This window comes from Tinamus guttatus, unplaced genomic scaffold (genome assembly GCF_059628265.1).
Source record: "Tinamus guttatus ecotype Peru unplaced genomic scaffold, ASM5962826v1 Tinamus_guttatus_pri_ptg000211l, whole genome shotgun sequence".
Taxonomy (NCBI): domain Eukaryota; kingdom Metazoa; phylum Chordata; class Aves; order Tinamiformes; family Tinamidae; genus Tinamus; species Tinamus guttatus.
The window spans coordinates 6,447,177-6,459,012 of NW_028288745.1; the positions used below are offsets into that span (position 1 = coordinate 6,447,177).

The 11,836-nt window shown below is 40.6% G+C and overlaps 1 protein-coding gene across 1 annotated transcript; it reads right to left on the reverse strand.

Annotated features, from left to right (window-relative positions):
* Positions 1-310: 310 nt before the first annotated feature.
* SHCBP1L (SHC binding and spindle associated 1 like) lies at positions 311-10,259 on the reverse strand. Its single transcript, XM_088524489.1, has 10 exons — positions 10,139-10,259; positions 8,983-9,132; positions 7,458-7,672; positions 5,514-5,600; positions 5,221-5,439; positions 2,892-2,997; positions 2,588-2,741; positions 2,078-2,328; positions 1,320-1,442; positions 311-609 (listed from the first exon to the last, which is right to left on the reverse strand). The coding sequence occupies exons 1-10, from the start codon at positions 10,178-10,180 to the stop codon at positions 376-378; spliced, it is 1,581 nt and encodes a 526-aa protein (XP_088380615.1). The 5' UTR covers positions 10,181-10,259; the 3' UTR covers positions 311-375.
* Positions 10,260-11,836: the final 1,577 nt, after the last annotated feature.

Consider the following 11,836-nt stretch of genomic DNA (forward strand, 5'->3'; position numbering starts at 1 on the left):
ATATACATGAAATATATGGAAAAACAAGCAAACTGGCCTGTCTCCCTCCTGTCTGCGCATGCACTTGGTGTTCTAGGCCTCGGTGTCCCCAGGAGTACACAGCGAGGTGGTTGTGGGCACTCCTTTGTACAAAAGCAGAACCATTTAATCATCTGTTACCGAGCCCAAGGAGGTTAAAAACAAGCTGCGCCCACCCCAGTCTCCATGTGGCCACAGTGTCACTTAGAGGGGAGGTGGAGGGAGCTTTGGGCTTGGAGTAAAGCTCAAGCATGTCCAGAATTTCGTACAGTTCTAGTGAAGAGGTCGTAAGTAAATGTGAAACACTGTTTCTTTAATTGAAATTGTTAAAGCTAAATGCCCCTTGACTCTGGACGTCTAGCTATGAACTACAGCGATATCTTTGATGTCATCAAGTGTATTAGTATTCTTCTCCAAACGTAAATCCTGCATTAATTTGGAAAGCGTTTCTTCTGCGTCGCCTGAGGCAGTCAATTCCCCAACCCCTTCTGCTGATGCAGGTATCTCAGTAGGCTGAAGAATGGTGACTCCGTGGCCTCTGTTGCTAAAAATGTGATTATTTTTCATCTTCAGTTTGGGGACTGGAACAACCTGTCAGGGAATCCCAAAGGATGAACATTGAAAGACACATGGCAGTACTAAACAGAGGTGGGAAGAGAATGTAGTTGTTATATCCAGACAGTATTTGCTTTGGCCCCTGAAACTTCTTAGCCCAGTTATATTGAAAATGCAAAACTGAACAGTTCAGTTTTAAAGAGAATATACTTAATTTCAATATTAGTCCTACAGCTCTTAAATACAATCCAACATCTGTTAAAACTTTCACCTTAACAGCTGTTGTCTTCTCCAAGTTTAGACAACATTTCAATAGGAAGTAGTGTAAGGTGAGCAGAGAACAGAGCTTAAGTGAGAGCCCTGGAGCAACAGGTTATTTTATACAAGAGCAATAGGGGAGCTTTTACTGCCCTGCAAAAAAAGTAAATGTTAAGTGTATTTTGAGGAGCTCTGCAGAAACAGCACGTTCAGTGACCAGAAAACATGCCTTAGACTGCCCCTCTGGTGCTGGCAAGCAGAAGAGCCCCTCTCCTGACGGCATGCAAGTCACTTGCTTTTCTCTGCTTCTCCCAGGGATTTTCCAGGATGCGTATGACGTGCTAAGACTTTGGCTGAAGAGTTTTACTGGGGTACTTCAATGTTAATTTAGAATAAGCTCCATGTTTCTCAGGTCAAATTACAAAACTGATTCTGAATTGTAACTGTAAAGCTATCTCTTCTTACACAAAAAGACCATAAATTGTTACCTTAATATTAATGCCACCCAGGCTACGAGGTGAAGTCTCACTGGCTCTGGTATTATTGCAGTGATGAATTTTGTTGCCTTCTAAGAGGGCTGTGCTCCCTGGGTACAGCTCAACACCAGCACCCTGCTCATTAAACAAAGAGATTAAATCCAATTTAACGTTGCTTCTAAGGACTATTTAAAAATAATCCATTATGCAGAGTACAGTTGAGTGCAATAGCATCCTGAAATTCTGTAGGTCGTGTTCTTATATTGTAAGTTGACGTTGAGAAGTAAAGCTTTTAAGAGCACAGTTCTGCAAACTGCTCAGATTGCAGGCTGCAGAGGGGAAAGGTGACATTGGCTATTTAGCATCTAAAAGCTACAGTTCCAGAGATAATAATATGTTAAACTCCAGTGCACAGATAGTGTCAAGCATGAAAATACTGCTTAGCAGCATTCAGTCTGTTTTTAATAGGCAATTCATCAGGGCAAGTTAAGTGGGAAAGCAATAATCTTTGGCAACACTTTCCCTGCTAGAAATGAATATAGCAGTCTGAACAGGGATTGATGTGCTAATGAAGAGCTTAAACAGCCTCGCTACAGAGACTGAAAATTAACTTGAAATTACATGTACGTTTTCACAGTAAAATCTCAGCTTGAGATGAGTTTCCTCTGTTGGTAAATTGATCTGTCCTTTATTTCAAGAACCCACCTGGCTAGAACTTTCACCTTTCTCATACAACAAATTTAATTACTTGACCTTCAAGAATGAAGTACCTGAGCTCCAGTAATCTCGCTGTCTGTCACGGTCAGAGAGGCCCCTGTGAGCACGCAGACTCCCGTTCCTTCACACTTCAACACGCAATTTGCTATTGTCATGTGGCCAGATTCAACGACCACGATGCCATCAACTGTGCCCTGCTGTACCAGTGTAAGGTGCATTAATTTTATATCTTGAGCTTTGGATACCACAAAGGTATCATGAGTTGGTTCTGAAACAATCCTGGTTTCTTCTGGTTTTCCAGTTCCTGATGGAAAGGGAAAGAGTTTATAGTATCAGGAAAAAAAAAAATCTATGAAGGATAATACTTGGACAAGTATGCTTAAATTGGTTTCTTAAATTGTTAGTTTACTTTAAAACTTTAAACTTAATTATTAAAAATCCAGTTAAAAATTACAAATTAATCCAGTTAAAAGCCCTGTAAGTATATTTTTTCCTTGACCTTTTGCTGAGTGTTACTGATCAGGACTGCTTTGGAGATAAATTAAGAAGAACACAATACTAACCTTTAATAATAATGTCTTCAGTTAACATGGATAAGTTTACAGCCTTATATTCTCCTGGAAAAATCATGACGGTGTCTCCACTGTAACAGCTTTCTAAAGCCGCATTCAAATTCTCATGATGTTGAAGTGCAGCATCCAGAGAAAAGTTCTTAATCTGTACAGGAAAGAGAGAGCACAATTTTCTAGATTTGAGCAAATTCAGAACAAAACAGTGTTGCACCTCAAGTGCCAACTGATCTTGGTTTTGTATAGCAGAGCTTAGCTGACTCCTCTACAGTTTGAATAAGGAAAAAGTTTCCCTTACCATTTCAGCTGTCATAGTTTTAGCTACAGTATGAGTTACAGTTTTCCTATCATCTCTGTACCCTTTCCTGCGCCTTAGTATCCTTGGGGTCAGTGGTCCATGGGCTCTGAAAATTAGAAGAAATCTATGTACTACAGTTAACTTTTAAGCAACACATTTCAATGCATATGAAAAATGACTTAAAGTTATGCTAAATTTATTGCCTTGAGCAGAAATGTGCCCAATGTCTCATGTGCAACCGCTCCATCAATTCAGAAAATACCACAAACAAACAAGGAGGTGGATTGATTAAGATTTTAATTATACTCATTTTACACAGGACTGCTGCTTCATTTACTGTGTGGACAAAGCTTCCAATAAGTGGCATTCCTGAAGGTGTTTTCCGAATATATTTATCTTCCACCTTTCCTTCCCTCTCTTTGCAGACCTGATCCATTTTGGGACTTTGTGATGAGAAAGAATTTGAGGATTTAGAATCCAAACTCTCAATGTGGGAACTGTATTAGAGCAGAAAACTTCTGGGAGAAATTCCCAGTGATGCAATATTTTCCAAGGCAGTACTATAAACTTTTATGTATATGTATATGTATTTTTAATCTTTCAGTGACTCAGAAATCTGGCAGTATCTGAACTATGAGCTTTGCTAGTACAATATAAGCATCTGTAGTGGGCGGAAGGGTAGAATCTGACATTCAAAGTTCTACTACCAGAAGAAAAGACTATCTGAGATAAATTTAAGAAATGGGAGAAAAAGAATCTGTAAATACCAGGTGCTGATAAGAGCTCACTAGTCTCAGGACAAACAAAGACTGTGCATGTAAAAGTTAGAATTAAAACAGAGCAAGTTATCTAAAAATACAAGGACAAATTATGATAAAAAGCATAAAATATTTACTCTTCATTATACTGCGCCTGATACCAAAGAGATTTTTTTTTGCTCAATATGTTTCAGCCCAACTCCTCCTCTTAAGCTGTATTTCTTGTCATGAGGGCTTCTGGTCCATAATCACTCTAGTCAAAATTAAGGGGCTTATGCTACCTGAGGAAAAAAGAACTTTCTCCCTGAGACAGACAGATTTTTTATGTGATTCTAGACAGAAGATTTAAGCCAGCTTCACATATTAATTGTATGCCCTTTACATTCTGTGCGTTATGCTTAAGGCATCTGCAGCTTAGTCTGTGGAGACGCAGGCATCAAAAACTACGGTTTCAAAGTAGTTACACATTGCTAAATGACCTGGAAATCAATCTCCAGGGTTCTCCAGTACACAATCCAAAGCCATCTTTTTTTTTTTTTTCCACCCAACATTGTTGACTTTAATTCTACTTCTAAAGTGGTTACAGTAGCACTTTGCTCCTTAAAAGTAAGTGTTGGAATAATTCAGTCATTAGTTTTCATAAAAAAACTTACATACTTTCATCATAACACTATTAAAAGATCAGGCTAAAATATTAAATATACTTAGTGATGGAGTGTAAACATTTATTTATAATAAAATGCATTAAATGAGCATTTATTAATACTTCAATTGTGGATAAAGCAAGTGCCACTTAGCCTCTGCATTAAAAAAGCTGGAGTCCAATTAAAAAATGTAACTCTTTAATGGACACCGGGATGAATAAAACACAGTTTGCTCTGGAAGTGCATAAAGAGATGGATTAAATTTCGTACCTTTAAACTGTGCAAGCTCACAGTGCGCAGCTGCCTGTTTCCACTCTTTAGCCTCCCAGAACCTTACCTGGTAAGCTCAACCCTGCTGACTGACACTGTTGCAAACAATTTCAGTAGTTGCGTGAAAAAGAGTGACTGATAGATAGATCCAGGTTGCTTCCTTAGGAGGAGGCCCAAAAATAGCCAGCCTGTGATCAAGCCTGGTCCAAGTACTGCAATGCAGTATGGCAGCTGCTGGAACTGTAGCAGCGCTTTTTTACATTTACATCTTTAACATTTCTAGTCTCTAAATGTTTGACTCTGCAATTTTAACCTTATTTAATTTTGCTCACTTATGCAGTGTGAATACACACACCTCCCCTCTTGGAATGTAATTTAGTTCTGAAACTGCCAATGAATCAGAATACTCCTGTCCTTATTCCAACAAGAAAAGAGAGATTCAAATTTTGCCTATTCAACAGCTGTACAGGAAAGGGCAATACCACACTTCACTTCTCTGTAATAACGCCATAAACAACATATACAAACAGCAAATATTAGACTTCTACATTTTGCTACTTGTTAACAAAAAAAAAAGTTCTGAAGATAGAAAGCAACAAGCATTCCTTGGAATAGATTTTGTTTGGAATTTTCAAGTAGCTGATAACTTGAGGTTACCTGAGGCGCAGGTCCTCCCAGATCTTCAGCAATCCACACAGCATTACTAGTTCATAGTACTTTTTCCAGCACTCCACAACTTCTTCTTCTGTGGGTTCTTCTTCAATGTTACTTTGATACTGAATCAATTCCAAACGCAAAATTTTATACTTCTCCAGATGTTTCTTGAAACGGTGACCCAGTGGAGCAGGAATACTTCCATTCTGAATATCACACCAGCTTTAAAAAGCAAGAAGTAAACAGGAGGAACTATACATATTTTGGTAAGATACATATTTTGATAAGATACTTACAGTTTAATTCTTTCTTCTACCAGAGCTGCATATGTCTCACAACTTTCATCAGCATCCCAGTCCCTCCAAATGAAATCATAAAAGAATCTGTAGGATATATTCACATGAAAATACGTAAGTGAACACAGCGCCAGTATTTTTTTTTTGCTGACAAGCTAATTGTAACTTTCCACTAAATTCTCAAGCCACAAAAAGTGGGACTCAGTATATACAACACTGCAATCTAGTTTCCTGCAACATAAACCTGCTTAATTCTGCATCTCTATTTCTCTTGTCTCTGTTTTTGCTTGTTTTAAGTACCTAAAGAGAGAAAATTTCCATAACATGTTTTCAAAGTTACATAGCTGACAAAAAGGGTAAGACTAAGTAAGTACTAACAAAATTGTTCTCCATGGAAATGGGCATGTAGGTCATAGCACATTTCCACTGTATTGTTACTTACCTTCAATACCACCCAATCTTTGGGGTGAAGCAAGATGTGTTTGGAATACACAAGAGAAAAATACAACCACCAAATGCTTTCCCACTATCTTCCAAACACGTTGCTGTGAACTTTCAGACGATCCTCCAAAGGTAACAAAAAATAAATTCTGGTCCACATGAAGAACAGGCAGCTGTCAGAGAGGATAATTTTCTTCTACACATCCACGTATTATATAGCACCCAGAAATAAAGCTGGCGTGAAAACAAGATCTGCTGGGCAATCTCAAAATTTTTTATTTGTACCTACAGAAGTCTCACAAAGATGTTTTTCTCTTCACAGACGCTTGATGCTTAATGCTGCATTTTCATAAAGGAATCTTGAAACTTAAACATATCAGAAGCAGCAGACTGAGGAGAAACTGCCTTTCTTTAAATTATTTTTGCAAAGCTGGGTTTCCGTTTCTTTAACTAAAAGACTCCTCTCGTAGTCTTTTCATTACAAATGGAAAAGGGAGAAAGAAGATAAGGCAATTCCAAGATCTTTTGTCTTCAAAAGATCTCTTAAGAGAACTATAATGCATCTGATTTAAAGGAGTAAGTAAGGATCTACCTTTAAAAATGAAAAATAAAAGCAAGTAAGAAATCCCAGACCACTTGTGAGTTATGTCTCAAAAGGGACAAGAACAACCCTTAATTAATAAGCTAATTTTTGTGATTGTCTAGTTTGTAACCTGAATCCTGAAAAGAGAGAGCCTTAAAACACCCACCCACACATACACACACCCAAACTACTTGGATCATTGGGGACAACTGATGTTGGGAAAACAGATGAGCAGTAGCAGCAGTGTTTACTGCAGTGTTAGCAGTGTATGACCTTTTACAGCTGCAGTAAAATTCCTTAGTGCTAATACAGCCATTTAGATTGGCTGGTGGAGCTGACAGGCTCTTTGCATGAATAGCCAGAAACTCTGTGGTACTTCTGGAGCGGAATTCCGCTTAGTTCATCCCTTGGGCAAGGCAGCAGGAACAGAAAAGGCGGGGAAGAGGGTGGAGGGGGAAAAAAATTAAAAAATCACACCTCTGTCTGGGTCGGGGGCACTTATTCCAGTGCAGTCTAGAAAGAGTGGTGCATTTTTGTTAGCTTGCTGGTACCAACTGACATTGGGCTGCTCTGCTACAGTGAGAAAGAAGAAAATGAGCAAGTGCTACAGAAAAAGCAGCCTTTGTTATGCTGCACCGACCATAAGGAACAGGCAGAAAACAGACACCGAGATTCTAGCAGTAAGAGACTCACATCTCCATCCTGCATCCTGTAAAATAAGTCCTAGGCACATGACATGTACTTTCTCAAAATACATTTTCAGTTTTTACCACACCTCAGATCCAAGTTTTTTTGAGGGGGTTCCTCTTATGCAATTATAAAACAAAGTAACCTTTCCAATAGTCCTGCTGTAAATGCAGCTCGTTAGTTAATGTTTTATCAGCTATGAACGGTAAAATAGTGCAAAATATACTAAATACCTCACGATATCCAAAGCCTGAGCAATTTCAAACACGTTGTTGTCCTGTCCCTCTACAGGGTAGATTTCCAGCAAAGGGACGCAATGGTCCAACTCCTCCAAAATATTATCTACCAATTCTCTTGGCATATTCGCAATATTAGAAGCAAATGGTTCAACGACAGATACAGAGGCTTTTATCTGAGATGATGAACTCTGAGGTGGTTTCCAGGTAACCTAAATTAAAGAAAAGGCTACATATATCAGTTTCAGTACGTCTTTATATTAGTATCATGATACACATAAAAAGCATGATAAAAGTAGGGCTTTTTGTATGAGCTTGCAATTCAACTCAGCAGTTTTTTTTTAACGCAATTCCTGAAAGTTTCCCATACAAAAGTGGTCTGCAATATTAAACTAAGAGTCACTATTTGTGCAAATAGCATCTTATATATTCTGCTGGGAAAGAATTAAAAGAAGATATGAGTGAGTCATTTGCAAGCTATGTACAGCGTACATTAAAAATAAGGCTATCAGGTAGCTACAGAAACCAGTGTCTACAAGCAGGCACCAAAAGCACATTTAAGCTGTCCCAAAAGTTGTAATTGTATTTTAAAGGATGGTTATTTTACCCACTGCTTGTGACTCAAAGTTATGAAAACAATAGAAATAGATTATTTAGCTTTTCTACGCTAAATAACTTGTCTTAGTTGCTTCCATTTTTGATGAAGCTTCATTTTTGGAATGAAACTTTCCAGGTTCAGTCTCTATGATGGTGATCTTCACAAAAGTCTGAATGGAAATTCTCCAACGAAATCCTAAGCAGGAAGAGTCACAGTAAAATTAAATATGTACTGAGATTTGTTTTGTTTTTCAAAAGATGCTCCAAGTAAATGATCCTGGTCAGTAAAGTTCAGTAAAGTTTAGTCAGAAGCGTGGTACATCCAGAGCTATATGGCTGACTATGAGGAAAACCATCAGTAAGGAGAACTTAACAATCTGTATAGGTAAGTAAGTGAGCAAAAAGAGTTGAACATATAGTGACTGCAAAGATACAATGTGTATGAAAACGGTCATATTACTTCTGCATATCATAATGGAAAGCTTACTTCTAAAATACATCTAATTCTCATGGCCATCATTTTTATAGTGTGAAAAAAATGGGAGAATGTTCAGCGAGACCACGGAATATTCAAAGCCAAAATATTTCTAATTAAAAGACTTCAATCAATTTATCTTATCTAAGAGAAGACTGTGAACTTGATCCTGAGTTGCAAGTATTTACTTACTAGAAGTCATAAAAGCTTAGTTTTCTTTCTAAAGAAAAAAAAAATCTACTTCCATCATAACATGCTGTATTTAGTAATGCTCATTCTATCTCACAGAAAGATAACCTCCTTCACTTCAAGAGACCCTGGGTATAATTCTGTTACACTAAATATATTAAATTGTTTATTATAGGTCACTAACCTACTGATTCTAAAATTAGTTTGCATGAATCATCAAATGCATCAGAGCTCAAGATAAGAGACAGCCAGAGAAGTTACCTCAACAAGTATTCCAACAGAAGGTACAACTAAATCTTCTGAATTAACGAAGAATAGGTCTGGATTAGCCTTCCAGATTCCAAGCCAGTTTTCTTTCATCTTCAGTTTTTCCAAAAGGTATTTGCTCATTGCATCGCCAGCCTCCTCTGCCTATTTTAAGAATTAAGGACAAAAGATCTATGTTATCTCTACATTACCTATGAAAAGCTAATAGACAAAGGTCAAAAGAAAATAAAAATCTGTATTGAGATGAGATTTATCACGTTAACACAACATGAATTGCAGACTTATTCCAGAATTGAATATTCCAAAATTACTTATGTATTTCTGTGCCATTTTGTGCCACTAATTATTTCTTCAAAGCTGCCATTTATTGAACATCTCAAACTCCACAAGCTCCAGGAAGTGTGAGAAAGTATAGGAAGTTGTCATATACAAAGTCAGAAATGATAATTTACTTGGGGTAACGATTCTGACACTATGCAGTACCACAATCTGAAAGTATTTTCCAACCGAGAGTGGCACAACCACAAAGCTGGCTGCTCGCTACCTGTCCATGTTGTAGAGTGGAAATCTTCCTGTCAGCTTCAAACCAGGAGGATTTTCTTTATCTTTGAAAAAATAGTTAGCTCATTTCCCTTTTCCTTCTTAGGTGCTATATTCTCATGCTCTATGATATTGACTGGGTTTTGATTTGAAATCAGGCAAACAATAATAGCTGCTACCAGTATACTTCATTTTTTTCTGGTTTTTATTATGACATTCATAGAACTGACTACATAGTTCTTATGGCTTACCTAACGAACTACATTGAATCTGTCTGTTGTTGTTGACCATACAAAGCACTTCACAGAGAACTAGCATTGTGATTCCCTAAATATCCCGAATACATAACAAAACCAGACACCGTTAATGGCGTATGAGTGACATAAGGCGTGTGACATGGTATTTCCAGCGTCAGTGGCCAGGCCCTTCCTGACACGCAGAGCTGTCACCCAAACCCCACTGCCGGCCGAAGCAGCACGTCTTTAGCAGGCAGCACCCTCCGGAGCGTCAATCCCTGCGCGGCGGGCGCTGCAGCACGCGCCCCTCGCTCGCGTTTCGGCTCTCGCCCCCTCCCGCAGGCAGCAGCGGTGCTTCCCCTCGCGCCGCTCACCTTGCAGCCGCGCAGCAGCGTGTCGCAGTAGAGCGCCACCATGTCGCGCTTGGGCACGGCGTCCAGGTGCGGCGGGCACTGCGGCGGCAGCGGGGCCGCTTCGCCGCCCTCCTCGCTCACGCTGGGAAGCGGCGGCGGCGGCCAGCGCAGCCGCGCCTCGCGGGGGGGCCCCGCTGCCGGCGCCCCGCCGCCCTCCTCCCCGGCGGCGCCGCCCGCCGCCGCGCACGACGCCATGTCGCGTGCCCGCCGCCTCGCGCCCAACGGCCCCTCCGGCACGGCGCCGCCCGGGCAGCCAATGGGGCGCGGCGGCCGTTGGGCGGGAAGCGGCCGTTGTCGCGCGGCCGTTGGCCACGTTCTGATCACGCGGCGGCTGCTGTCGCGCGGCCGTTGGCCACGTTCTGGTCACGCGGAGGCCGCCGGCGCTTCCCGCCTTTTCTCGAGCTGAGGCGGCCCCGTCGCGCGGGCGGCGGCTCGAGGCGGCGGCGCTCCGCGATGGCTGCTTCGCCCCGTTGCCAGGCTGGGCTGCGCCGCCCGAGACCTCCCGTCCTTGCTGCCCAAACGGTGACGCTTGGCGTGCAGCCCACGTGTCACCCACACAGGATTTGTCCAGTCTCACTGCAGAGCCATCGAGGTTTTGGTCGTGGTTTCAAATTGTAGCCTTCAATGAAACAGTAATTCAAGAGAAACCAGCAAAATTAATTTCCATAATTTGATGGTGAGATGAGCCGTTGCTGCCTTGAGGTAACTGCAGTTTACACTCTTGAGCCTGAATGAGTTGGCAGCCTTGGCTACACAAGGCAAGGCAAGTAACACACTGGGAGAACATCTGCAGTCCCAACAGCAAGCGCAAGGCAGCTTCACTGTGAGTGTTTCAGTTCAGTATGAGGAAAATATTAACTGTCTGCTGTGTGCTTCAGAGGGCCAGTTCAATTATCTGTCATCTATTATACAGTTTTGCACATTCTTTTTTTTCCTCTTTGAAAATCCAGATGTTGCTTAAGTGAAGCCTGGCCATGTGGATTCCCATGGCTAAGCAGTGATTTCCCCTTGCCCCAAAAGACGGAAATTGTTTGTTGAACCTGTGGGCTCCTGTACTTCAAATGAATAGTAGGGAGAGCTTTCAAATGAGATTAACTCTGCAGGTTAACAAACCTCCAGCTTGGCTCATCTCGGTCTTTCGGTCCAAGGAGGGACAGGATGCGACTGGAAGACATAAAAAAAATAAAGGTGAGGCAAAGAAAAGAAAATGATTATTTTCCCCATCTAGGGCAAGATGAAAAGAACTCTGAATGATTATCTGGAAAATTGTGTGAGGAATTATTTTTGTGTTTGCTTAAATGAATCGGAAGGGAATACCCAGAGAGATACCCATTTGGCGAAACTCATTAAATCCAATTTACCCATTATGCAACAAACTTAATTGTGAGAAGAAACAAAGGTGGTTCTGTAAAAAGATGCTGAGTCTGTTTGCTTTGTCTTTTTTTCCCTCTGTTGTTGCTTGTTTGTTGGCTTATATTTTTCAATATCTAGCTGAGAATTCTGTCTGCAACATGGGAAGAAATGAAAACGTAAAGAGAAGTGTCTAGAAGTTGTCAGTCATCCGTATAAGTTAGAGAAATGTGTTCTCGGAAATAAATTGAAAATGCGGAGCACACTGCAAACATTTTCAGGCCAAAATGAGTTACATGTTTCTCATGA

Bases quoted from the DNA above. Each gene is read 5' to 3' on its own strand.
- SHCBP1L (XM_088524489.1), bottom strand. From the start codon at position 10,180: ATGGTGGCGCTCTACTGCGACACGCTGCTGCGCGGCTGCAAG. The intron at 5,601-7,457 runs GTATTTAGTATA...TATATCCTACAG, and splicing joins CAGGCTTTGGATATCGTGAG to ATTCTTTTATGATTTCATTT. The intron at 1,443-2,077 runs GTACTTCATTCT...TTTAATGAGCAG, and splicing joins GCGAGATTACTGGAGCTCAG to GGTGCTGGTGTTGAGCTGTA.